Raw genomic sequence first — 25,807 nt, 5'->3', positions numbered from 1 at the left:
TTGTAGTGACAAGGAGCTAATGGTTTGTAAAATACATTACAAAAGGGAACTCCTAAGCTGAGAAACCACGTAGGTCCTGACTAAGATGGGAGTCATATTTAAATATTAATATTGAGGAACAAAATTGGTTGGAGTGATGTCGAGATATATTTAAATTTTAGGTTTAGATTAGTTCAATATAACTTTCACATTGATTATATCTTACGCCGCAGACATTAAATAGAGTAAATGTAAAAGAATAGTGAGGGATAAAATTGGGCTCCTGAGGATCAGACGGGTAGACTATATGAGGGGTCAGAAGAGATGGGGAAATTTAAATGATTTTTGTTTTCTTCAGTATTCGCGAAGAAAGGAATATTGAGCCAGGTGAAGTGGGAAATCTGGTACTGAGGTCATGGATAATATACAGGTTAATGAAGAGGAAGTATTGGGTATTTTAAAGAGAATCAAAGTGGATAAATCTCCGGGACCTGACAAGATATTCCCCAGGACCCCGAAGGAGGTTAGTGGTGCAAATAGTGGGGGCTCTGACGGAAATATTTAAAATGTCACTGGCCACGGGGGAGGTGCCGAAGACTGGAGAGTGGCTCATGTTGTTCCGTTGTTTAAAAAAGGCTTCAAAAGTAAACCGCGTAATTATGGGCCTATGAGTCTGACGTCGGTGGTGGGTGTAAAATTAATGGAGAGTGTTCTTAGAGATGGTAAATACAATTATTGGAAAGACAGGAGTATTCAACATGTTTTGTACGTGTAAGATCCATGTTTAACAAGTCTTACAGAGTTTTTTGAGGAGGTTACGAAGAAGATGGATGAGGGGAAGGCTGTGGATATTGTTTATATGGACTTTAGTAAGATTTTGACAAGGTTCCGCAAAGGAGGACAGTTAGGAACGTTTAAGCATTAGGTATTAATGTTGAAGTAGTGAATTGGATTAGTAAGTATGCAGATGATATGCATACAGATTGCTTGTGTTGTGGACAGAGAAGAAGGGTATCAAAGCTTGCAGTGGGAAATAGGACAGTTAGAAGAGTCGGCTGAGAGATGGCAGATGGAGTTTAATACTACATTTTGGTAGGACTGATCAGCAAAGGTCATCCATGTTAAATGGTGGACCATTGAGGAGTGCAGTAGAACAAAAGGATTTAGGAATTCTGGTACATAATTCCCTGAAAGTGGAGACAGCTTTTGATACGTTGACCTTCATAAATCAGAGTATTGAATACAGGAGTTGGGATGTCATGTTGAAATTGATTAAGGGATTGGTATGGCCAAATATGGAATATTGTGTGCAGTTTTGGTCGCTGAATTATAGGAAGGATATCAACAGAACAGAGAGAGCATAGAGGAGATTTACAAGAATGTTGCCTGGGTTTCAGGGTTTGAGTTACAGGGAAAAGTTGAGCAGGCTGGAGCGTAGAAGATAGAGCGGTGATTTGATAGAGGTATTTAAAATTGAGGGGGACAGATAGAGTCAATGTGTTTTTCCACTGAGAATTAAACAAGAGGACATGGATTGAGATTGAAGGGGGAAATGTTTAGGGGAAACTTTTGAGGGGAAATTTCTTCACTCAGAGGATGGTGAGAGTGTGAAATGAGCTTTCAGCCAAAGTGGATAGATATGGGTTTGACTTTAATATTTAAAGTAAAGTTGGATAGGTCTATAGACAAGAGAGATGTGGAGGGTTATGGACCGGGTCAACAGGATGAGGTGGGAGAAGGTGTTCAGCATGGTCTAGAAGGGCCGAACTGGCCTGTTTTGGTGCTGTAATTGTTATATGGTTATATAGATCGAAGTCGCATCTCTCCGATCATTGTTTTAGATGTGACCAGGAGATAGGTACCTTTTTTACACTCTATCTGGCCCTCTCCTGAAGAATCCAATCAATGGGGGAGGAATCCAGACCAACAAAAGGTGTTGATTGGATATGATAAAGGGATAGGTAAGAATTGATCATGTTTGGGGGAAAGGAGATGGAAGGGAGAGACAGAGCTAGGGGAAGGTGACAGGGGAAGAAATGAGGGTGGGGGTGGGGGGGGGAGTTTAACGAAAGCCAGAGAAGTCGTATATTTAACATCTTATGGTACACTGTGGTCAGTGACACTTTTGGTTTGTTCTTGACGTGTCTTCCGTACCTGCAGGAATTTCAGTGCCTCTGTGCGTTGGAATCATGTTTATGACAATAAACTCTCATCTCTGCTCTTTGAACACAGGTTCATGTTCAGTTTGGACCCAGCCTGCCAGCCCAGGACACACGTGGTCTTCCTGAAGACCCACAAGTCGGCCAGTAGCACCGTGCTCAACATCCTGTACCGGTTCGGGGACAGCAGGAACCTGACCTTCGCCCTTCCTGTAGCTAATCATTTGGGCTTCCCTAATCTCTTCCAAGCCCGATTTGTCAAGGGTTTCGATCCGAATCGCAACAAGGAATACAACATCATCTGCAATCACATGAGGTTCAACCTGCCCGAGGTAGGGCCAACCCCCTTATCAATCATCAATCAATAGCCAGAAGATGGGGGAGCAGAATTATGGCATTTGGCCCATCAAGTATCCGAACCATGGCTGAGGTGTTCCTCCTTCCCGCTCCAATCTTCTGTCCTCTCCCCATCACGTTTGACACCCCAATGGATGAAGAACACCTGCTTGGAACCTTTAAACCAGGTCCCAGGCCTGAAATGTTGGTTGCCTTGCGTGACCAGTTGGGTGTCTCCAGCATGCTTGTGTACTTCAAATCTACCCTCTGTGGCACCGACCCTCCCCATCACCCTGCTCTGACTGGTGAAACATCTTCTTGACTCTGTTCTTAAGTGGTGTCCTTTTACTCGGAGGCTTTTACCCTCTGGCCCCAGACTCCCCCATGCCCTGAGGCAACTTCTCCACATCCGCACTATCTAGCTATTTCAATATTCCGGAGGTTTAGATAAAATTCTACCCCCCCCCTCCCCCATGACCTCAGCGACAGATACATTATTCCCGAAAGGGGCTGTCACAGGTGGACAGAGTTGTAAAGAAAGCTTTTGACATCTTAACCTTTATAAATCAAAGTATAGGAGTTGGGATGTTATGTTGAAGTTGTTTAAGACATTGGTGAGGCCAAATTTGGAGTATTGTGTGCAGATCTGAATGTCCAACTACAGGAAGGACATCAATGAAAGAGGGCAGAGAAGATTTACTAGGATGTTGCCAGTTTTTCGGGAACTGAGTTACAGGGAAAGGTTGAACAGATTAGGACTTTATTCCCTGGAGCGAAGAAAAATGAGGGGAGATTTGATTGAGGTTTACAGGATTATGAGAGGTGGGTGCGAGTGGGTTTTTTCCACTTAGATTGGGGGAGATAAACAGGAGTTTCAAGATGAAAGGGGGAAAGGTTTAGGGGGAACATTAGGGGAAAGTTCTTCACTCAGAGAGCGGTGGGAGTGTGGAACGAACTGCCATCTAGCATGGTGAACACGGATAGATACGTGGATGGGAGAGGCTTGATGGGTTATAGAATGGGTGCGGATTAATGGCAAGCACTGTTTGGAAGGGCCGAATGGCCTGTTTTCTGTGCTGTAGTTTGATATATATCAAACTCACTCTTCCTCAGGGTCAGAACATGTTGTCCTGTCCTCCATTGAGGGCTTAGATTACCCACCATGGAGACATGCCTTTTGGACCCCCTACCTTCATGCTAAATCATTCTCACACCCTCCCTACTCCCTTATACACACACTAGGATGGTATCCTTATGTGCCATTGCCTGTTCCAGTGCCTTGATGTGCTGATTGTCTCCATGATCATTCCAGTTTGGATCACTCAGGAGGACAGTTCGTCGGGTGTGGAGGTGAGCGGCTAATGACCAAGGTGGACTTGGTCACTTGAAAGGCCACTGCCCCTGCTCAGGGTGACACTTACCCTTCCCGATTCAACAAAGTCTCAGGATGCTTTGTGGTGGCGGGGTGGCTCCGAGGGCATAACACAAATTGGGTGGGTGGGGTGCGTGCAGGGAGACGAGTGTGCGTGTCCCCCCGTCACCCCGACTTGTTACTCCAGAGATGACACCTCCTCCCCCCACTCTCTGCGGTCTGACCCGATCACTGGCGCTCTCTGCGTGTGCCTGGGTGCATGATTGTGTGTGTGCACGTGCACACGCTTGAGAGGGAGAGAAAGTGGGAGAGACACTGATGGAAACTTTGCGTGCTCATCTGTGTGTGTGAGAGGGGTAGAGAGAAAGAGTGTGTGAGGACATATGAGGGTGCAATCTGAGGGCGATGATGGGTTATAAACGGGATCTGTGTAAATGGGTAGCTGGTGTCAACCCAATAGGGCTGAGCTCAGAGACTCTGGGAGTTTTGCTCTGAGCCAACACGTATTCGATGGGCCATTTCCCTACCAGAATGATGCACATAGGGATCCGAAACTCTGGGGGCCAGCTCGAGCTTGGCGGGTCGAAGTGCCCCCTTCCTCGCATGGATGTGCCAGCTGATGCTGAGTTCTCTGCCTTGCAGCTGCACAAGCTGATGCCCAACGATTCCTTCTACTTCACCATCCTCAGGCACCCCGACACCCTCTACGAGTCGGGCTTCACCTATTTCCGCCATGAGGCCCCTGCCTACCACAGGGTCTCCAGCCTGGAGGAGTTTGCCCAGAACCCAGAAAAGTTCTACAGCCCAAATGAAGGGAACAGCTACCTCGTCCGTAACGTGATGTGGTTCGACCTGGGTGGGGACCACAATGGCGCCGACGATGTGGAGCGGGTGAACCGCACCCTACGGGAGCTGGACGCTGCCTTCGACCTGGTGCTGCTGTCCGAATACTTCGACCACTCGCTGGTCCTGCTCAAGAAGGCTCTGTGCTGGTCACTGGAGGACATGGTCTACTTCCAGCTCAATGCCCGGGGCAAATCAGACACCCCCTCTCTCTCCCCATCCACCGCCTCCAAGCTCCGCCAGTGGAACTCCCTGGACTGGCTCCTCTACCGCCACTTCAATGTTTCCTTCTGGCTCCAAGTTGCTTCCTATGGGGAGGCTAGGATGGATCGCGATGTTTCCAGGCTGAGAGAGATGCGCCGGCGCTTGGGCTCCACTTGCCTCCTCGGCAATGGTCCCCTGAAAAGCAACAAGGCAATACCACCGGAGATCAGACCTTACAGTCCCTTTGGATCGAACATCCTGGGCTATGTCCTCAAGCCCAACTTGAGTGGTCCCACCAAGGAACTGTGCACCAGGATGATTCTGCCTGAGAACAATTACCTGCATCGCCTGAAGGAGAAGGACAAAAAACAGCAGGATTAGCTTCCTCTCTCCCTCTTTCCCTCATCCCTCCCCAGTGAGGTTGAAGTCTGGCAGAGTTGCCAGATGGCCAAATTTTTTAGTGCCCCACCAGTCACAAAGTCCTGCATTACAGTGGTGAAAGACATTTGCATAGATGTATGGACTGGCCAGTCCGAACCTACCTGGCCTTCCCTGATCCCTCCCTGGATTTCCCAATAAAGGCACGGACTTGCCCACTCTTGCTCCTGTACCTGGAACCTGGCCAAGTCGTGTATTGGGCCTTTGGTAATTAAAGCCGTTTAATTGCTCCATCATGTCGACGTGATTATTGTGTTCACCACAATTAAATTGTGGTCAGGTCACTTGTCAGAGGGTCACTGGTACCATGTAGCCCAGTACTACCTGTCGGGTGGTTGGCTCCCCACCACCACCGGAGGGTGGCTCAACAGCCTGCGGGATGAGAAACAAGACCCATCTAAGTGCAGGCGGACTCTCATCGAGCCCATGCAGCACCGTGAAGCGCGGATAAGGGCACCCCTTGCATCGAAGCTATTCCCCACCACAGAACTTCCCCCACCACGCTCCCCAGCTCGTCTTGGACCACACCCTGCCGCAGGATCTGGGAGGGGTCATCAAGAGGGCAGGTCTGGGCCTCTGCAGCCCCGACTCACCTAAAATCTATTCACACTGCTCCCTTCTGAGGCGTGGCGTACCCTCATATCAAACCCCACAAACTGACCGAAATGCACCATCATCTCCTATTGGGGTGGAGAGCAAGAAAAAGAGCATTGCATGTCGACAAATTGACAAAAAATCCTGCATCTAATAACTATGGGTATAGTTGGACGATGGTGCGGGAGTAGCATACAGCAGACTCTCTCGCGATACCAACTCAGTGTCAGCGATGTCCTGATTTCATCATATACCTCCCCAAGACCACACAAGCCCTTAAAAAGTAGCCCCCAAACCCCATGGACGGACACATTTCCCCACAGCGGATCTCCAAAACTAGCCCAATGGGGTGTGAAGTCCGCCCATCAGCCCCCAACCCCTTGGGTTATTCAGATCGAGGGCGATGACGGTTAGCTCCCTCCCTCCCTCAACCCGCTCCACAGCCTTGCCCCCGCACCCCCATCCCGGAACACCTCCCCCTCTTGATCTCTCTCTCTCCACCCCTCGGTAAAGGTCCCAGACCAAAATGTCGACCGTCCACTTCTCTCTGTGGGGCTGCATGACTCGCCAAGTCCCTCCATTTGGAAAGGCTTGCTCTGTGCCCAGGAGGAGTAGAGACCAACCAAGGGCTTCCCATTTTAAAATGCCTCCTCCACTCTTCCACTCTCCCCCTCCTGCTTCTCTGCGGTTGTTTGATCTGAGACCTTCCTTGGACGGCACTTGGAATGTTGGGTGAAGTTCTGGTCACCTGATAGCAGGAAACAGATGGGGGGCTTGGAGAGAGGGTGCAGAGGAGAATTACAATGAGCATGCCTCGTGGGGGTGGGTTGAGTGAAGTTGGTCTCTTCTTAGAGCGACAGAGGATGAGAAATCAAGTTTATTGTCATCTGATTGTACAAGTAACAGCGTTCTCCAGTCCTCGGTGCAAAACACGCAGACACACAACTAGACGTAACACACGAACAGACACACGATACACATGCAGGATAGTCATTTCATCCATGCAAATAAACAAATAAATATTGTTTTGTGAATATGAGAGTTAATGCAAGCAGTTCCTGTGGTCGTTCACCATTCTCACTGCCCGTGGGAAGAAGCTGTTCCTCAGCCGGGTGGTGCTGTCTCTGATACCCCGGTTAGACTTCATGAGGTATTTGAGGAGATTCAATACGTCACCAAAAACTTCTACAGGTGGACCGCAGAGAGCATTCTGACCGGTTGCATCACTGCCTGGTACGGAGGTACCAAATCTCAGGACAAGAATAAATTTCAGAGAGTTGTTAACTCAGCCTGTGACATCACAGGCACCGGAATCCGCTCTGTTGAGGACATCGACACGAGGCGGTGTCTTAAAAAAGCATCCTCTATCCTCAAAGACATCCCACCACCCTGGCCATGCCCTCTTCACTTTGCTACCTTCGGGAAGGAGGCACAGGAGCCTGAAGACAAGCACAAGGACGGCTTCTTCCCCTCCGCCATCAGATTCCTGAATAATCAATGAACCCCAGACACTGCCTTTGACTTTTCGTGAACTATTTTTATTTACTGTTGTAAGGTGGTTTATTTAAATGTTTGCCCTGTGTTGACGCTGCCGCAAAACAACGAATTTTGTTACATGTTCATGATGATTAATTCAGATTCTGATCTCTATTGTTTTGAGTATTTTATTTATAATTTTTCACACAGACCTGTACGGTTTATATACTGCGTCCCGCCAATGATGGCAGTTCACAATCTCATATACATGTACATGTATTCCTTTTCTCTATGACTATATATACAAGCCTGCATCATTGCTCACCCCATCCCCCGACCTATAAAACTAAACGATTGTTCCTAGTCCAATGTCGATAACAATAACAAACATTAACATTAGGGAAATGAATAAGTACAAATAATAAAAAGAAATGAGAAAAGAAACAGGAACCATCACGGCTCAACGGACGGCTTCTGGCTCATTCTTGACTTGATCGGGATCAGCGTGGGAGAGAGGGAGCCGCAGCAGGGAATGGTAGAACAATCACTTCCATGCACCTATGTAGTGCATGGATGGCTGCCAAATCTTCCGAAAGGTGCTGTACTTGTTCCTCAGATTGTAAGTTATTTTCTCCAGGGGAACGCGACTTTGCATTTCCTTGATACGAAGAATAGAGTTGGACTTCCAGGTCACCGCAATGCATTTCCTGTCCTCTGCCGATCCGATTAACACAAATTGGATTCAAAATTTGGACAGCTTCATTGTAAGCCTTATGTCCATTATATTCCCCAGCAGGAACAACTCCAGATCCTGAGGGAACAGTTTACCTATAATTTTTTTCCAGGACTTGGCCTAGATCCATCCAAAAGGGCCTCACCTTGGCACACGACCAGGTTGCATGTACAAACGTACCGGCTGCAACACCACACCTGAAGCATTTGTCCGAGAGTTCTGGTTTTGATCTGTTGATTTTCTGTGGCATTATGTACAACTGGTGCAAAAAGTTAATGACCATTGTCATACATTCCCGGCACAGGTCGGACCAGTACCTCTCTTCAATCGTAATACCCAAGTCCGACTCCCATCGTTCTCTCATCCTATGAAGGCCCAGTTTGGGTCCCTCTGACTGGAACATTGCTGAAATAAATTTCTTGCCGATCCCCCTTTGAATCAGGGCCTGGATGCTGCTGCAATGAGGTAGGACCATACCTGAACCTAACACATCCCATAGAAAATACCTTATTTGAAGATAAATCATATTTATTTTTAATCTGTTCAACCAACATTAATTGCCCTTGCTTATAACAGTCCTCTATATATCTGACTCCATTATGGAGCCAGATGTCCAGAATCCTGCTACCCACTGACAGTGGTATTAATTTATTCAGAGTCCAGGGCATTTTTGGGACAATCCTTCTTTAATATCCAAATACTGGTTGATTTTGGCCCAGATACTAATCACATTTTAATATGGGGCTTCATTTCTTCCCTGTCAACCATTTAATGTCGAGAGGAGTCAAGTGATGGAGTAGTGGCCGGACGGTGAACTCCAGCCCTCTCCAGAAAAGTCAGAAAAAACAAAGCAAAACACAAAGGCACAGAAATAAAAATCAAAGTGAATATAAAGGTGGAAAGAAGATGGCGATGAAAAAAGAAAAGTCGAAACCAACGGTAAGAAGAGAGGAAGAGAAGACAACGGAAGATGAAGGAAAAGGCCTTACCTGTTTGAAGAGGCCAGCGGTGGAGAGAGAAACCCACTCCCTCAGGTCGGTAGAATATGGACTACAAAAATGGCTCGCTGAGCCGAGTAAAAGTGCACAACCGCGCATGTGCGAGGAGTCGCGCATGCGCGATGCGCATGAAAAAAAACACACCGACGAGAGGGGTGACCAGCTGGGGAGTCGATCTCCACAGCCGGCAACAACAGCTGCAGAACACCTGCAGCAAGAGGAGAACATAGAAGACAACAAAAACAAGAAAGAAGAGAAGAAAAGGGCAACAAAGAAACAACAGATGGCCAACCCAGAGGAAGAAGAAGAGGAAGAGGAAGAGTACAGTGAAATAGAAGAAGAAGGGAAAGGCAAGATAAAGGATTTACTTTCTCTTATTAAAGAATACATGGAGTCATTTAAAGAATGGCAAGCGCAAGAATTTAATGATTTAAGAAGAAGAATAAACAATACAGAAGAGAAAATGAATAAAATAGATATGACCTTATCAGAAATGGGAAAAAGAATGGACAAGGTGCAAGAACGAGAAGCAGCAGTAGAAATGGAGGTAGAGGACTTAAAAAAGAAATTAGAGGAATCTAATAAAAAAGTTAAAGAGACACAAGAACTGTTAGCTCAGAAAATAGATATAATGGAAAATTATAACAGAAGAAATAACATAAAGATAGTGGGCCTTAAGGAAGATGAAGAAGGCAAGAATATGAGAGAGTTTATAAAAGATTGGATCCCTAGGATCCTAGGATGTCCAGAACTACAGCAAGAAATGGAAATAGAAAGGGCACATAGAGCATTGGCCTTTAAACCACAATCACAACAAAAGCCAAGATCTGTTTTAGTAAAATTCCTAAGATATACTACAAGAGAAAAGGTACTGGAGAAAACAATGGAAAAAGTAAGAGAGGACAATAAGCCACTGGAGTACAAAGGGCAAAAAATCTTCATTTATCCAGATATAAGTTTTGAACTCCTGAAGAAGAGAAAGGAGTTCAATACAGCAAAGGCGATTTTATGGAAGAAAGGGTATAAATTTATACTAAAGCATCCAGCGGTATTGAAAATATTTATTCCAGGACAACAAAACAGACTATTCTCGGATCCAGAGGAAGCACAAAAATTTGCAGAACAATTACAAAATAGACTGAGAGATGAAGACGTGTAACGAGAGTACAAAAGACTGCAAACTAAAAAGACATAAGTTTTGAACTCCTGAAGAGGAGGAAAGAGTTCAAAACATCGAAAACGATCTTATGGAAAAAAAAACTATTCTCGGATCCAGAGGAAGCAAGGAAATTTGCAGAACAACTACAAAACAAACAGAGAGATGAAGACATGTAATAAGAGTAAAAATGACCACGATTTATATGTATGTGGGTAACGAGGTATATGTGTGTGTATATGTATAATGTGCATACATGAATGTATCCGTATTTAAAGGGAAATATAGATAGTATAGACAAGAATTAATAAGGGAAGGAAAAGGAATAGAGGGAATAAGGAGGGAATTAAAAGAGTGACCTTTGTCACATATGAAAAGCAAAATCTTTTCTGGGGGGGGCTGGGTGGGGGGGTATTACGGACACTGCAAAATCAGCTGACGCTTGCGAGTGAATTCGCAAATCCAAATGGAGAGGGGAGATGTGGCTGTCCAACAAGGGATAAAGGACAACTCAGAAGGGGAAGGGGGGATTGGGGCTAAAGAAGTTTTAAATAGGAGAATAAGGAAAATGTTTGATGTTTTAGTAATGTTGTCTTATAAAGGATTCAAAACAAGAAAACAGAAATGGATAAGAAGGAAAAGTAATGATGGAGAAACGGAAAGGGAAGATAAACAAAGTATAAAATGGCTACGTTGAACTATATGACTTTAAATATTAATGGAATACATAACCAAATTAAAAGGAAGAAACTGCTAAATTTACTGAAAAAAGAAAAAATTGATATAGCATTTGTGCAAGAAACACATTTAACTGAATTGGAGCACAAGAAATTAAAGAGAGATTGGGTAGGACACGTAACAGCAGCATCGTATAATTCAAAAGCAAGAGGAGTAGTTATATTAATTAGTAAAAATGTGCCATTTAAAATAGAAGAGGAAATAATAGATCCAGCAGGGAGATATGTAATGATAAAATGTCAGATATATTCGGAGTTTTGGAATCTACTCAATGTATATTCACCTAACGAAGAAGATCAAAAGTTCATGCAAGATATCTTTTTGAAGATAGCAGATACGCAAGGGAACATATTAATAGGAGGGGATTTCAACCTGAATTTGGATTCAAATATGGACAAAACTGGGAAAAAAATTAACAGAAAGAACAAAGTAACCAAATTTATAATTAAATCGATGGAACAAATGCAACTTTTGGATATATGGAGGAAACAACACCCAAAGGAAAAGGAATATTCGTATTACTCGGCTAGACATAAAACATACTCAAGAATAGACCTATTTTTGTTATCAGCTCATATGCAAGATAGAGTAAAAAAAACAGAATATAAAGCTAGAATACTATCGGACCATTCACCCTTAATATTGACAGTAAAGTTAGAGGACATCCCTCCAAGAATGTATAGATGGAGATTAAACCCCATGTTACTTAAAAGGCAGGATTTTAGAGAATTTATTGAAAAACAAATTAAAATGTATTTTGAAATAAATACAGAATCAGTGGAAGATAAGTTTATACTATGGGATGCAATGAAAGCATTCATTAGAGGGCAAATAATAAGTTATGTAACCAAGATGAAGAAGGACTATAATCAGGAAACAGAGCAGTTGGAAAGGGAAATAGTAAATATAGAAAAAGAATTAGTAATGAAGGAAGATATTACTAAAAGAAGAGAATTGGCAGATAAAAAAATAAAATATGAAACACTACAAACATATAAGGTGGAGAAAAATATAATGAAGACAAAACAGAAATATTATGAACTAGGTGAAAAAACACACAAAATCCTAGCATGGCAGCTAAAAACAGAACAAGCTAAGAAAATGGTATTGGCATCAAGGAAAAAGGACAAACAAATTACATATAATCCAAAAGAAATTAAGGAAAACTTTAGAGAATTCTATGAACAATTATACCGAACTGAAAACGAAGGGAAAGAAGGGAAAATAGATGAATTTCTGACTAAAATTGAACTACCAAAACTACAAATAGAGGAACAAAATAAATTAACAGAGCCATTTGGAATAGTAGAAATACAAGAGATAATAAAAAAATTACCAAATAATAAGACACCAGGAGAGGATGGATTCCCAACAGAATTCTACAAAACATTTAAAGACTTATTAATTCCGCCCCTCCTGGAAGTAATCAACCAGATTGATGAAATACAAAGCTTACCAGATTCATGTAAAACAGAAATAATTACAGTAATACTAAAGCAAGGGAAAGATCCACTCTCACCAGCGTCATATAGACCAATATCTTTACATAACGCAGATTATAAGATAATAGCTAAACTATTAGCAAACAGATTAGCAGAGCATGTACCGAAAATGGTAAATTTAGACCAAACTGGATTTATCAAAAAAAGACGCACAACAGACAATATTTGTAAATTTATTAACTTAATTCATGCAGTAGAAGGAAATAAAGCACCTACAGTAGCAGTTGCTTTAGACGCAGAGAAGGCCTTTGACAGAGTAGAATGGACTTATTTATTCAAAGTATTGCAAAAATTCAGTTTACCGGAGAAGTATATTAATTGGATTAAAGCATTATATAAGGGACCGTTAGCGAAAATGACAGTAAATTGACATGTATCAAAGCAATTTAACTTAAGCAGGTCAACACGGCAGGGATGCCCACTATCACCTTTATTGTTTGTGTTAGCTATAGAACCACTTGCAGAATTAATAAGAATAGATAATAATATAAAAGGAATAAAAATAAAAGACAAGGAATATAAAATCAGTTTATTTGCGGATGATGTTATAGTGTACTTAACAGAACCAGAACTATCAATAAAAGAATTATATAAGAAATTGAAGGAATATGGAGAAGTGTCGGGTTACAAGATAAACGTAAATAAAAGTGAAGCAATGCCTATGAATAATGCGGATTTCTCAAAATTTAAGAAGGAATCACCATTTAGATGGCAAATGCAAGCAATAAGATACCTAGGTGTACAAATAAACAAAAATCTCGGCCAACTATATAAACTCAATTATTATCCACTAATGAAAAAATTACAGGACGATTTAGAGCATTGGAAAGATTTACCACTAACACTAATAGGAAGGATAAACTGTATTAAAATGAACATTTTTCCAAGGATATTATACTTATTTCAGGCATTGCCAATACAACTGACAGAGAAATTCTTCAAGGAGTTGAAGAAAATAAGAAGGAAATTTTTATGAAGAGGGGGGAAACCGAGGATAGCACTAGATAAATTAACAGAATGGTATAAACAAGGAGGCTTACAACTGCCAAACTTTAAAAATTATTATAGAGCCGCACAATTAAGATACCTATCAGATTTTTATCAAACAAGGGAAAAGCCAGATTGGATGAGATTAGAATTAGATAAAATAGGGGAAAAGATACCTGAACACATATTATATAAATGGGATGAAAAATTGGTACAACATAGAAGTTCTCCAGTATTACATCATCTCCTCAATATTTGGAAGAAGATTCATGTAGAAAGAAATAAAACAAATTATCAATTACCAAAACTAATATTGATGCAAAACAAGTTACTCCCTTTTACAATAGATAACCTTTCCTTTAGAGAATGGGAAAAAAAAAGGGATTAAAAGAATAGAAAATTGTTTTTCAGGAAATAGATTCTTATCCTTTGAACAAATGAAAGATAAGTACAATATAACTCAAGATACAGCGCTGGCATATTACCAATTGAGATCCTACTTGAAGGATAAATTAGGAAGCAGTTTGAGTTTGCCAGAGGCAAGTAACTTTGAATATGTGATTACAGATACAATGATAATCAAAAGATTTATAACAAATATGTATATTAAACTGCAAGAAAAGGAGAATGAGGAAACAAATGGTAAAACTAAACAAAAATGGGAACAAGATTTAAATATAAAGATAAAAAAGGAAACATGGGAGAAGTTATGTTCTGGAACGATGAGAAATATAATAAATACGAGGTTACGTATGATACAATATAACTGGATACACAGGCTATACATTACACCTCAAAAGTTAAATAAATGGGACCCAACAGTATCTGATAGATGTTTTCGATGTAAAAAAGAAATGGGAACAACAATTCATGCAATCTGGACAATTTTGGGAAGATCTAAACCAGATATTAAACAAAATTACAGAAAACAATATACCAAAAAATCCAGAGATCTTCCTCCTAAGTAACATAAAAAACAAAGAATTTGGAATTGATTTGGATGGTGCACAAAAAAGATTTGTTAAGATAGCTCTAGCCGTAGCAAAAAAATGTATTATGTCAACCTGGAAATCGGAAGATAATTTGAAAATACAACAATGGTATATAGAAATGAATAAATGTATTCCATTAGAAAAAATAACATATAGTTTAAGAAATAATATTGAAATATTCAAACAAATATGGGAGCCTTACATTAAATACAATAGCGAAAACCTACCGGGGACAATCATTACCTAAGTTGATGGAAGGAGAAGGAAATGAAAAGAATGGACTCAGTAGAATTTCTGGTATATTTTTGTTGAGTGACCACATTGTCTGACTGGTTAAATGTATCCTAGATTGTATACCTTAAATGGATGGGAGGGGGGGGGTGGTGGGGAGGGTGGGTTGGGAGGAGGGAGGGGGGGAGAAAATGGCACTGTATATGTGTGAAAAGGAAAAAGTGTGTACCATGGTTAATGTGATTTATGGTGTGAAAAATAAAAAATTTAAAAAAAAACCCATTTTATGTCCCATTTATGAATAAAATCCTCTGCTATCTTCTCGCCCACCAGGTGCAGATCAATTTGTGCCCAGGATGGTACATCGCCTCCCATTTTCAGCTGAGCTGCCCAATAATATCTTTTGAAGTCCGGCAATCTCAATCCACCTAGACTATAGTCCCATGTTAATTTTTCCATAGAGATCCTTGGTACCATACCATTCCAAAGAAACCTCCTAACCATATGTGAGAACTGTTTGAAGAAACCTTGGGCAATGGCACAGGCAATGTTTGGAAAAGTTATTAGAATCTTGGCAACACATTCATTTTGATGAAGTTAACCCTGCCCACCAGAGTGATAAGCGGGGGCATCCACCTCCTTAAGTCCTCCTTGACTCTTCCCAGCAAGGGGGTGTAATTTAATGTATAAATACTTCAAGTCACTGTCAATACAGGTACACAATCCTTTATCTGGACAGCTAAAATCCAGAAAGCTCCAAAAACTGACATTTTTTCCTGGTGCTGGTACCAGAAAGAGAGAGAGAGAAAGAGAGAGAGCAGCGTTACTAGGTTGGGTGGGGTGGGGTGGGGGTAGAGAGAGATGGCAGTGCAACTTGGGGGTGGGCGAAGGGAGGAGAGACAGCAGCGAGACTCAGGCAAGCGCAGGGGGGGAGAGATGGCAGGGTGACTCGGGCAGGGGAGAGAGATGGCAGCGCGACTCAGGTGGGCAGTGGTGAGGAGAGACATCAGTGTGTCTCAGGCAGGGTGGGGGAGAGACAGCAGCGCATCTCAGGAGGGTGGGGGGAGGAGAGACGGCAGCTTAACTCAGGCGGGGGGAGACACAGCGCGACTCGGGCTGGGGGGGGAGAGAGCTGGCAGTGCGACTGGAAGGCAGCACAATTCGGGTGGCCTTAAATCTGGGGCAGCTGGCTTTTGTTCTGGAATGGGGAAAAATCCAAAGTTTGGAACACACTGTCCCCCAAGGGTTCTGGATAAAGGATTGTGTCCCTGTATTAACTCCTAGGCATTTGATCCCCTTCTGTGGCCACTTTAAACTACTAATTCCTTTAAATTGATTATAATTACCCTCAGTGAGTGGCATCACCTCGTTCTTATCCCAATTTATCTTATACCCAGAAAGTTCCCCATAGTCCTCTGGTACCTTGTGCAGGCCTAGGCCAGTCTGTCCTGTTCCCGTCCCAGCTGCTGTTACTGGCTGTAACACTGTAGAAGTGATCTCTGTGTGTGTGTGTCTCTCTCTCTCTCTCTCTCTCTCTCTCTTGCTCCCTGAGAGAAAGCCTGTCTGACTCTCTCTGCTTGCAAAACTACATGACCCTCTTAGAACAGCAAGTTCCGCTCCCAACAGCCTGTGGCTCTGACAAGTTCTTTCACCTGTTGCCTTTTGTAAACAACAATCCATTAGTGTTGGGCACTCTCCAAAGCTCTTGCAAAGGCTGTGGGGTCGATATGTCTAGCAATAGCAGAGCTCCAGTATTTCAAATGAGATCTGTTTTACAGTGTTTGTATGTGGCCTACACTAACAATACCTGCCCCAATTTATCTCCCCAAAACATATCTATATTCTGTCAGAATGCCTCCAATCTTAGTGTCATCTGCAACCTTGCTGATCCAATTCAACACATGATCATCCAGATCCTTGATAGAGAGGAAAAACAACAATTGTCCCAGCACCAGTCCCTGAGGCCCACCACTAGTCACAGGCCTCCAGTCTGAGAAGCAGTCATCCACCACCACTCTCTGGCTTCTCCCAGCCTGCCATTGTCGAATCCAGTTCACTATTTCACCATGAATACCGAGCACCTGAACCTTCCTGACTAACCTCCCATGTGGGACCTGGTCAAAGGCCTCACTAAAGTCCATGTAGACAACATCCACAGCCTTTCCTTCATCAACATTCCTGGTAACCTCCTCGAAAAACTCTAAGTTTGGTTAAACACGATCTACCACGCCCAAAGCCATGTTGACTGTCCCTAATCAGTCCCTGTCTATCCAAATACTTTGATGTCTGATCTCTTAGAATACCTTCCGATAATTTACCTACAACTGACATCAGACTCACCGGCCTATAATTTCCAGGGTTACCTTTCGAGCCTTTATTTAAAGACATTTTAAATATTTCTGACAGATACCCTGCAAATTCTACACCAGCTTCCTTCAAGAACAAGGGAATATCTTTGTCAGGCCCTGGGGATTTATCCACCCTTATTTGCTTTAAGACAGCAAACACTTCCTCCTCTTTAATCTCTGTAGGTTCCAGGACCCACTGCTTGTTTACCTTACTTCCCACGACCCTGTGCCCGTTTCCTGAGTGAATACTGATGAAAAAAAATTTAAGATCTCCCCCATCTCTTTTGGCTCTGTACAAAGCCAACCGCTCTGATCTTCAAGGGGACCCATTTTGTCCCTTACTTTCCTTTTGCTCTTAATATACCTGTAGAAACCCTTAGGAATTTCCTTCACACTGTCTGCCAAAGCAATCTCATGTCTTCTTTCAGCCTTCCTGATTTCTTTCTTAAGGTTTCTCCTGCATTTTTTATCCTCCTCAAGTAACTCATTTGCTCCGTGTTGCCTCCACCTGTTCTACACCTTCTGAACCAGATCCCCAATATCTCTCGAAAACCAGTATTCCCTGTGCCTGTTAACTTTGCCTTTAATCCTGTCAGGAACATACAAACTCTGTTTTTTCCAAATGTCACCTTTTAAAGGTCCTCTACTTACCTTGCACATCCTTGCTGACAAACAACTTATCCCAATTCACGCATTCAAGATCCTTTCTTATTTCCTCAAAATTTGGTCCTTTCTCCAACTGAGAATAACAACTCGAGGCCCAGACCTATCCTTCTCCATAATTAACTTGAAACTAATGGCATTTTGATCCAAATGTTCCCCTATACATACTTCTGTCACCTGTCCTGTCTCGATCCCTAATAGGAGATTCAGAATTGCGCTCTCTCTAGTTGATACCTCTATATATTGATTTAGAAAATTTTCCTGAACACATGTGACAAACCCCAAGCCATCCAGCCCCTTTTACAATATAGGAATCCCAGTCAATATGTGAGAAGTTAAAATCTACCTGTTTCCTGCAGCTGTTTGCTATCTCTCTACAGATTTGCCCCTGCAATTCTCGTTGACTATTGGGCGGTCTATGATACAACCCCATGAGTGTGGTACCTTCCCCATTCCTCAGCTCCACCCATATGGCCTCAGTCGATGAGGCCTGTGGTCTGTCCTGCCTGAGCATTTTACCTGATGAACAATGCCACTCCTCCCCCTTTCATCTCCCCCCTTCCCCACCACCCCACTCCATCACATCTGACCTTCTGGGGAAGGTCGGACCTGTACAAGAGGGATGGACTCCACTTGAACTGGAGGGGGACCAATGTGCTGGCAAGTAGATTTGCTAGTGCTGTGGGGGTAGGTTTAAACTAGTTTGGCAGGGGGGTGGGGAACAGAGGGTGAGAGCAGTATCCAGGGAGTATGGCCACATAGCTAGGAATAAAAAAGATAAGAAAACTAGGATGGAGATTAGGGTAGAAAGTAAAAAAGAGAATATATGTGAAGGTCATTCTCTGAGATGCATATAATGCAAGAAGCATAGTGAACAAGGTAGATGAGCTGAGAGCATGGATAGATTCTTGGGGTCACGATATTGTGGCAATTAGTGAGACCTGGCTACAGGAGGGGCAGGACTGGCAACTTAATGTTCCGGGATACATTTGTTTTAGATGTGATAGATCAGGGGGTAAAAAAAGGAGAAGTTGCTCTGCTTGTTAGGGAGGACATTACTGCCGTGAGGTGGCAGGATGGTATGGACGGATCGACCAGTGAGGCTGTTTGGGTGGAATTGAGGGGTGGAGGAGGCAAGAGGGTGCTAATAGGGGTGTATTACAGACCACCAAATGGGCCAAGGGAATTAGAGAAACAAATTTGTAGGGAGATAACGTATATGTGTAAAAATCATAGGGTAGTGATCATGGGAGATTTTAACTTCCCACACATTGATTGGGATACCCATACGGTTAGAGGGCTGGATGGGCTGGAGTTCGTTAAATGTGTTCAGGATTGTTTTCTAAATCAGTTAGTAGAAGAACCGACTCCCAGTATTACACCATCCTGAGATACTGGAGATCCAGTATCTCCTGTTAGGGAACGAGCTAGGTCAGGTAGCGGACATTAATGTTGGAGAACCAATTGGGTCTAGTGACCATAATTCTGTTAGTTTTAGGGTAGTTTTAAGGAAGAGCAAAGAGAGGCCTAAAGTTAAGGTTCTGGATTGGAAAAGAGCAAATTTCGTAGGAATAAGAAGAGATTTGGGGAGTATTGAGTGGGACAGGATATTTTCAGGTAAGGATGTTAATGAAAAATGGAGGATATTCAAAAAAGAAATTTTGAGGGTACAGAGTAGTTATGTCCCAGTCTGGATCAAAGGAAAGGCTGGAAGTCATAGGGAGGCTTGGTTTTTCAAGGAATATTGGAAATTTGGTTAGGAGAAAAAGGGAGGTGTACAAGAGGTATAAAGAGCAGGGAGCTGAGAAATTGAAGGAGGACTACAAGGAGTGTAGAAGGAATATTAAGAAAGAAATTAGAAAGGCCAAAAAAACGCATGAAGAGGCTTTGGCTGACAGAGTAGAAATAAATCCAAAGGGTTTCTATAAGTACATTAAAAGTAAAAGATTAGTGAGAGATAAAATTGGACCCCTTGTAGATAGCGAGGGTAGGCTGAGAAGTCTGAGGAAATGGGGGAAATTTTGAATGATTTCTTTGCCTCGGTATTCACTAGGGAAAAAAATGTTGAACCAGTTGAAGGAAAGAAAAATAGTGGGGAGGTCATGAAGCATATAAGGATAACCGAGGAGGTAGTGATGGCTGTGTTAAAAAAGATAAAGGTGGATAAATCTCCCGGACCAGACAAAATATTCCCTAGGACACTCAGGGAGGCTAGTGGACAGTTAGTGGGGCCATTAACAGAGATATTTAGGATGTCACTGGCCACGGGGGTGGTACCAAAGGATTGGAGGGTGGCGCATGTGGTTCCTCTGTTTCAGAAAGGGTCCAAATGCAAACCTGGGAATTATAGGCCTGTAAGTCTGACGTCTGTGGTGGGCAAGTTGATGGAAAGTGTTCTGAGGGATGCTATTTACAAATTTTTGGAGGTACAAGGATTGATAGGGAGTAATCAGCATGGTTTTTTCAGGGGTAGATCATGCTTGACAAACCTGATTGAGTTCTTCGAGGGGGTTACAAAAAAGGTTGATGAAGGGAAAGCTGTGGATGTTGTCTATTTGGACTTTAATAAAGCTTTTGACAAAGTTCCCCACAGGAGGTTAGGAAAAAAGGTGGAGGCATTAGGTATAAATAAGGAGGTAGTGAAATGGATTCAGCAGTGGTTGGATGGAAGGTGTCAGAGAGTAGTGGTAGAAAATTGTTTGTCCAATTGGAGGCCGGTGACTAGTGGAGTTCCTCAGGGTTCGGTCCTGGGTCCACTATTATTTGTTATATATATTAACGATCTGGATGTAGGGGTAGAAAATTGGATAAGCAAGTTTGCGGATGACACAAAGATTGGTGGTGTTGTGGACAGTGAGGTAGATTACTGTAGATTAAAAGGTGATTTAGGAAGGCTGTAGGTGTGGGCTGAGAAATGGCTGATGGAATTTAATACAGATAAATGTGAGGTGCTGCATTTTGGAAAGGCAAATTTAAATAGGTCATATACATTGAATGGTAGACAATTGAGGAGTGCAGAGCAACAAAGGGATTTAGGAGTTATGGTAAATAGTACCCTCAAGGCTGATACTCAGGTAGATGGTGTGGTGAAGAAGGCATTTGGAATATTGGCCTTCATAAATCGGAGTATTAAAAAAATTAAAAAAAAAAATAAAAAATCAGAGTATTGAATTCAAGAGTAGGGAGGTTATGATGAAATTATACAAGGCATTGGTGAGGCCAAATTTGGAGTACTGTGTACAGTTTTGGTCACCAAATTATAGGAAAGATATAAACAAAATAGAGAGAGTGCAGAGAAGGTTCACGAGAATGTTGACAGGATTTCAGGGTCTGAGTTACAGGGAAAGGTTGTGCAGACTGGAGCTTTTTTCTCTGGAGCGTAGAAGATTGAGAGGGGACTTGATAAAGGTGTTTAAGATTTTAAAAGGGACAGAGAGAGTAAATGTGGATAGGCTTTTTCAATTAAGAAAGGGGGAGATTCAAACTAGAGGACATGGTTTAAGATTGAAGAGGGAAAATTGTAAGGGGAACATGAGGGGAAATTTCTTTACGCAGAGGGTGGTGGGGATGTGGAATGAGCTTCCGGCAGACGTGGTCGAGGCGGGATCATTGGTTACATTTAAGGAAAGACTGGATCGTTACATGGATAGGAGGGGACTAGAGGGGTATGGACCGGGTGCTGGTCAATGGGATTAGGAGGGTGGGGATTTGCTACGGCATGGACTAGTAGGGCCGAACTGACCTGTTCTGTGCTGTAAGTGGTTATATGGTTATATGGACACAATGGAAGCCTGCAAAATAGAGCCGCCAGTCCTGCCCCTCCTGCAACCACTGATGGCCACAATGTCATAATTCCACGTGCCAATCCATGCTCTAGGCTCATCTGCCTTTCCTGCAATACCTTCTTGCATTGAAAGATGCACCGATGAAGACTTTCACCCCATACAACCCTTTCACTTCTAATGTTACATGTATTTTTTATGTCATCTTTTACCTTCTTGACTCCTCTATCTCCACTGGCATTGTGGCTCCCATTCCCCCTGCCAATTTAGTTTAGACTCCCCTGGATATTGGTCCCCTGGAGTTCACCGTCTGGCTGGTGTCGGTCCAACCTTCCCTGCAAGAGAACCCAGTGATCCAGGATACTGAAGACCTCCCTCCTGGACCCAGGCCCTTATCTACGTATTGAGTTACCTGGTCCTCTCACTTCTAACCTCACTAGAACATGGCATCTACAACTTTGGGCAAAGTCCCGAGGAGAACTAGCCTGGATGAAAACAATAGGAGATCTTTCAGCTGCTCCCGTCCGGGAAGAGATACAGGAGGATCAGAGCCAGCACCACCAGGTTGAGGAACAGCTTCTTCCAGTGGAAACCAAAGGAACTGCTCACACTCACCGTCCGAGACTCTCATTTGTACAAAACAATATTTATTTATTTTTATAGCTATAATACTTAATCTGCATATGTGTCTGGTTGTGTGTCTGTGTGTTTTGCCCTGAGAACCTGAGAATGTTGTCTTGTCGGGTTGTACAATCAGATGACGATAAAGTTGACTTGAAAACCCAGAAATGTTCAGGAAGCAAAATCTTTGTTGATCGTCATTGTGGCAAGAAAAAAGGTGGCAAATCCTCTGCCGTCATTGTGGCTGTTGAAAGCGAAATGCCTTCAAATGACCTTTCTAACAACCCAGAAAGATCATAAAATGCCATGTTTTTCTTGCCCTGTAACCCTTTTCCCACTGGCAGCCTGTCCCAGGGATTAATCGGGAATTTACTGACAGGGTCCAGTGGGAAAGGGACACTGTCCCAACACCGGCGTCAAGTGACACCGTTTCGTGCCGGGGCTTAACCCCCTCCTAACGTCCCTGACATTTGCCGATGCTGGCGTGCTGGTAAAGCCAGTGGAAATGGGGCAGCAGGAAGTCCCCCATTTCTGGCTGAAGGTCAGACAGCCCCGATCCCCGGGGATGAGCTGTGTTCAGGGAGAAAAGCAGTTGGTGTCCCAGTTAAGGGCGGCTCAGTGGAAATGGCACAAAGGGCTTCCTCTCCCAGGATGCTGCCCGGCTGATTCATTGGGATGCCAATGGGAAATGGCTTCTGGATATTTATGATCCAGGCCTTATTGTCATTGCATCTTTGCGTTTGGTAATTTCAGGTATATTGTTGGAGTTATTTTTTGAAATGAAGTACCTACTGTGTGTGACTGCAGCAAGAATATTGGTACATTTGTACTTGTGTGGTTGATAACAAAACAATTATTACCAGTAAAGGGATGTTTTGAGAGGAGTTCTCCTTTGGTCATTTTTGTCTGTGTGAGATAAAAAGTCAAAACCACAAGGCTGGAGAAACTCATGAACGTTATGTCGCAGAGATAGAGAGACACCACCAACGTTTTAGGCTTGAGCCCCTCATCAGGGTGTGGACAAAATGTCGGCAGGCACCCGAAAAATTTGGTGGTGGTGGGGGGAGGGGAAGGTAGGTCCCACAGGCTGGAGGCAATAGGTGGATAAAGGAGGGAGGGCACAGCAAGGGACGGGGAGGGGGGGCATCAGCATGGACAATAGATTGGCCAGAATAGAATAGTGATTTTGGACAAGCCGACGTTCCTCTGGTTGCCGTCAGTGGTGAGCAGAGACCGGGCAGAGGCTGCCTCGTTAACGATACCCAAGTTGGATTTTTGCAGAGTTGGGAAATTAAGGTTAATTTCAAACCTAAATCACCAGGCGGGGTGTGACACCACCGGGGGGTGGGGGGCAAACATTTTGGGGCAGTGTTTCAGCAGATAGTAAGAAACATATCCCTGTCGTGAGTTACAGGAACAAAACCATCACTCGCCAGCCCAGCGGACACGTTCAGACAGACCTACAAGACGAAAACTCCGCGCTCCTTTACTTTTTGAACCGGTCAGAGCCCCCCGCCCATCCTGGGAACACACTCCTATTCCTTTTTTCCTTTTACGCTCGGTCCATGGGGGCGGCCGAATTCTGACCCCCCCCACCAGATGCAACAACAACCCCCCACGAATTTTGAAGGTGGATCTGGAGCCGGGAGGGGAGGGGGTGGGTGGATTTCACGCAGGTCACTGGAAAGGACGCGCGCACTTGCGGCTGGCGGTCTAATTGCCCTCGGCGGACTGCTTCGCGCTCTCCGCGCCCCCGTTCTTAAGTCCACCTTTCCCCGATCGGTGCCGCCTCGTCATTTAATAAACTCGCCCCCACCCCGCATTCAGGTCTCCCCTCTGATGCTCTCGCCTGCGATCAAGCCCTCCCCACCTCCCCCCACCCCCCCCCCACCCCCCCATCAGCATCCAGGTGCGGGAAACTTCTGCCCCCCCCCTTCCCCAGAATTGCGCACAGTGGCCAAAACCAAAGGGGTTGATGTCGCTCAAGGGGGGGGGGGGTGGTGGTGGAAGAGGGGGGGAGAGATGAGGGTGGGCTCCACGCCTTCACCCTCACACCCCTGCGTTGGGATTCACCCTCTGAAAGTCCGAAGCTCTGCCCGAAGTGACTCAGGGCCGCACCTTCCACTCCCGAACCTCAATCTGGTCCTCTGCCAAGGGTTTGGCGATTCGTTAAAGGAACGGGATTCACTCCGCCCTCGCCGCCGGATCCTCATTTACCGTGCGTTCAGACCCAGCGCCGGGCAGAACTGGGCTGGGGCGCGATTGCTGGGCGGGGAAAGGCTGGGAGCCCGATCCCTTTCTCTCTCTCTGACGCCCCCAGGTGATTCTCCGGATTCCAGCGTCTTTTCTCAGGAGAAAATGACTGGGTGAGTTCAAGTTTATTAAAAAAAAATAGACCTACAACATGGTGCCATTCGGCCCACCAAGCCGTGCTGCCCAATTTACATCTAATTAACCTGCATCTGCCCCCCTTCCTCCCGGCCCGGTACACTTTTGAATGGTGGGAGGAAGCGGGACCGCCCACCTCCCGGGGGAAAACCCAGGCAGACACGGGGTAGAGCCTTTCGAATCAGGGCGGCTGGCGCTGGAAACACCGTGAGGCGCATCCCGTCTCCACGTCTCAGAAATGCCGACTGTTTCGCGAGCAGCGCAGTCGGTATCTCAACAGGCTTTTTCAGGTGCGCCTGAAGAAGCAGAAGCGGCCCTTTAAATTGCCGTTCAGGTGGCAACGTTTAAAGCACAACGCTGGCGCAACAGAGCTGCAGAGGATGCGGCTCTGAGCACACTCCGGCTCCTGCCCAGTGTAGCCTGACCCTTTAACATGCGCTTTCAGCCAGCTGCATTCAGGTGGCTGGGGTAGCCACTGAGCTGAGCTGATTATCCCTCTCCGAGGAGGGTTACGTAGCTCGCCTCAAGAGCACCTCCTGCACATTCAGGTGGTCTCAAAACAGCCGCATATTGCCTAAACATGCCGCCTGAAAGTGCCGACAGTGGAAGTTTCAGTAAAAGGGTCACAACTTCAGAGTTGCAGAAGAGGGGGAGAAAGAGAGAGGGGTGAGAGAGAGAGGGAGGGGGTGAGAGGGAGAGGGGAGGGAGAGAGAGGTAGAGGGGAGAGAAAGAGGGAGGGGATGAGAGAGAGAGGGAGAGGGGAGAGAAAGAGGGAGGGGATGAGAGTGAGAGTGAGAGAGAGAGAGAGAGATTGCCCCGCTTGTAAAGCTGCATATTTTGGTAATATGCGGTTGTCGGGAGGCCACGTGAATGCGCGGGAGGTGCCTGCCAGGCGAACTTTGTAACCCTCCTCCGAGAGGGATAATCGCCGCAGCACAGTAGGCTCCCCAGCCATCTGAATGCCCGCAGGTTGCTCCAGCCCCCTTCTCCCCCGCCGGGGGGGGGGGGGGGGGGCAGAACGATCAGTGTGGGGACATTCCACTGGGGATGTCCCCGCGCTGATAGCCCGCGCTGGATGTCCCAGCTGACAGCCAGCCATCCTAACTTGACAGCTCAAGGGACAGGCTCCGGAGTGCTCTCAGATGCACATCCCGGTGCATCTGCCCCTTCAGGTGGCCAGCGCTGCACTTTTAGCGCTGACACCTGAACGACAAATCAAAGGGCCGCTTCCTCTTCTTCAGGCGAATTCTTCGCGGAGAATCCGCCA

General features: G+C 44.6%; 2 protein-coding genes across 4 annotated transcripts in view; both read left to right on the top strand.

Moving 5' to 3' along the window:
- Positions 1–5,564, top strand: part of LOC138754921 (galactose-3-O-sulfotransferase 2-like) — an 11,486-nt gene extending 5,922 nt beyond the window's left edge. For 2 of the 3 annotated variants that reach the window (XM_069919944.1, XM_069919943.1), the window contains 2 exons: positions 2,212–2,470; positions 4,489–5,564. In XM_069919944.1, the coding sequence (XP_069776045.1) occupies positions 2,216–2,470; positions 4,489–5,274 (1,041 nt within the window). In that variant the 5' untranslated portion in view covers positions 2,212–2,215 and the 3' untranslated portion in view covers positions 5,275–5,564. Of the gene's footprint in view, positions 1–379; positions 503–2,211; positions 2,471–4,488 lie in introns of those variants that run through there. The other variant, XM_069919945.1, reaches the window with a different exon arrangement.
- An 18,610-nt stretch (positions 5,565–24,174) lies between these two features.
- The window catches only part of LOC138753051 (galactose-3-O-sulfotransferase 2-like), a 30,564-nt gene continuing 28,931 nt past the window's right edge, over positions 24,175–25,807 (top strand). Inside the window, exon 1 of the mRNA XM_069915643.1 lies at positions 24,175–24,518. Coding sequence (XP_069771744.1) covers positions 24,175–24,518 — 344 coding nt within the window. The remainder of the gene's footprint in view (positions 24,519–25,807) is intronic.

This window comes from Narcine bancroftii, chromosome 2 (assembly GCF_036971445.1).
Source record: "Narcine bancroftii isolate sNarBan1 chromosome 2, sNarBan1.hap1, whole genome shotgun sequence".
NCBI lineage: Eukaryota > Metazoa > Chordata > Chondrichthyes > Torpediniformes > Narcinidae > Narcine > Narcine bancroftii.
Note: the sequence above shows the minus strand (reverse complement) of the source record. Positions and strands in the feature narration are given on the sequence as shown.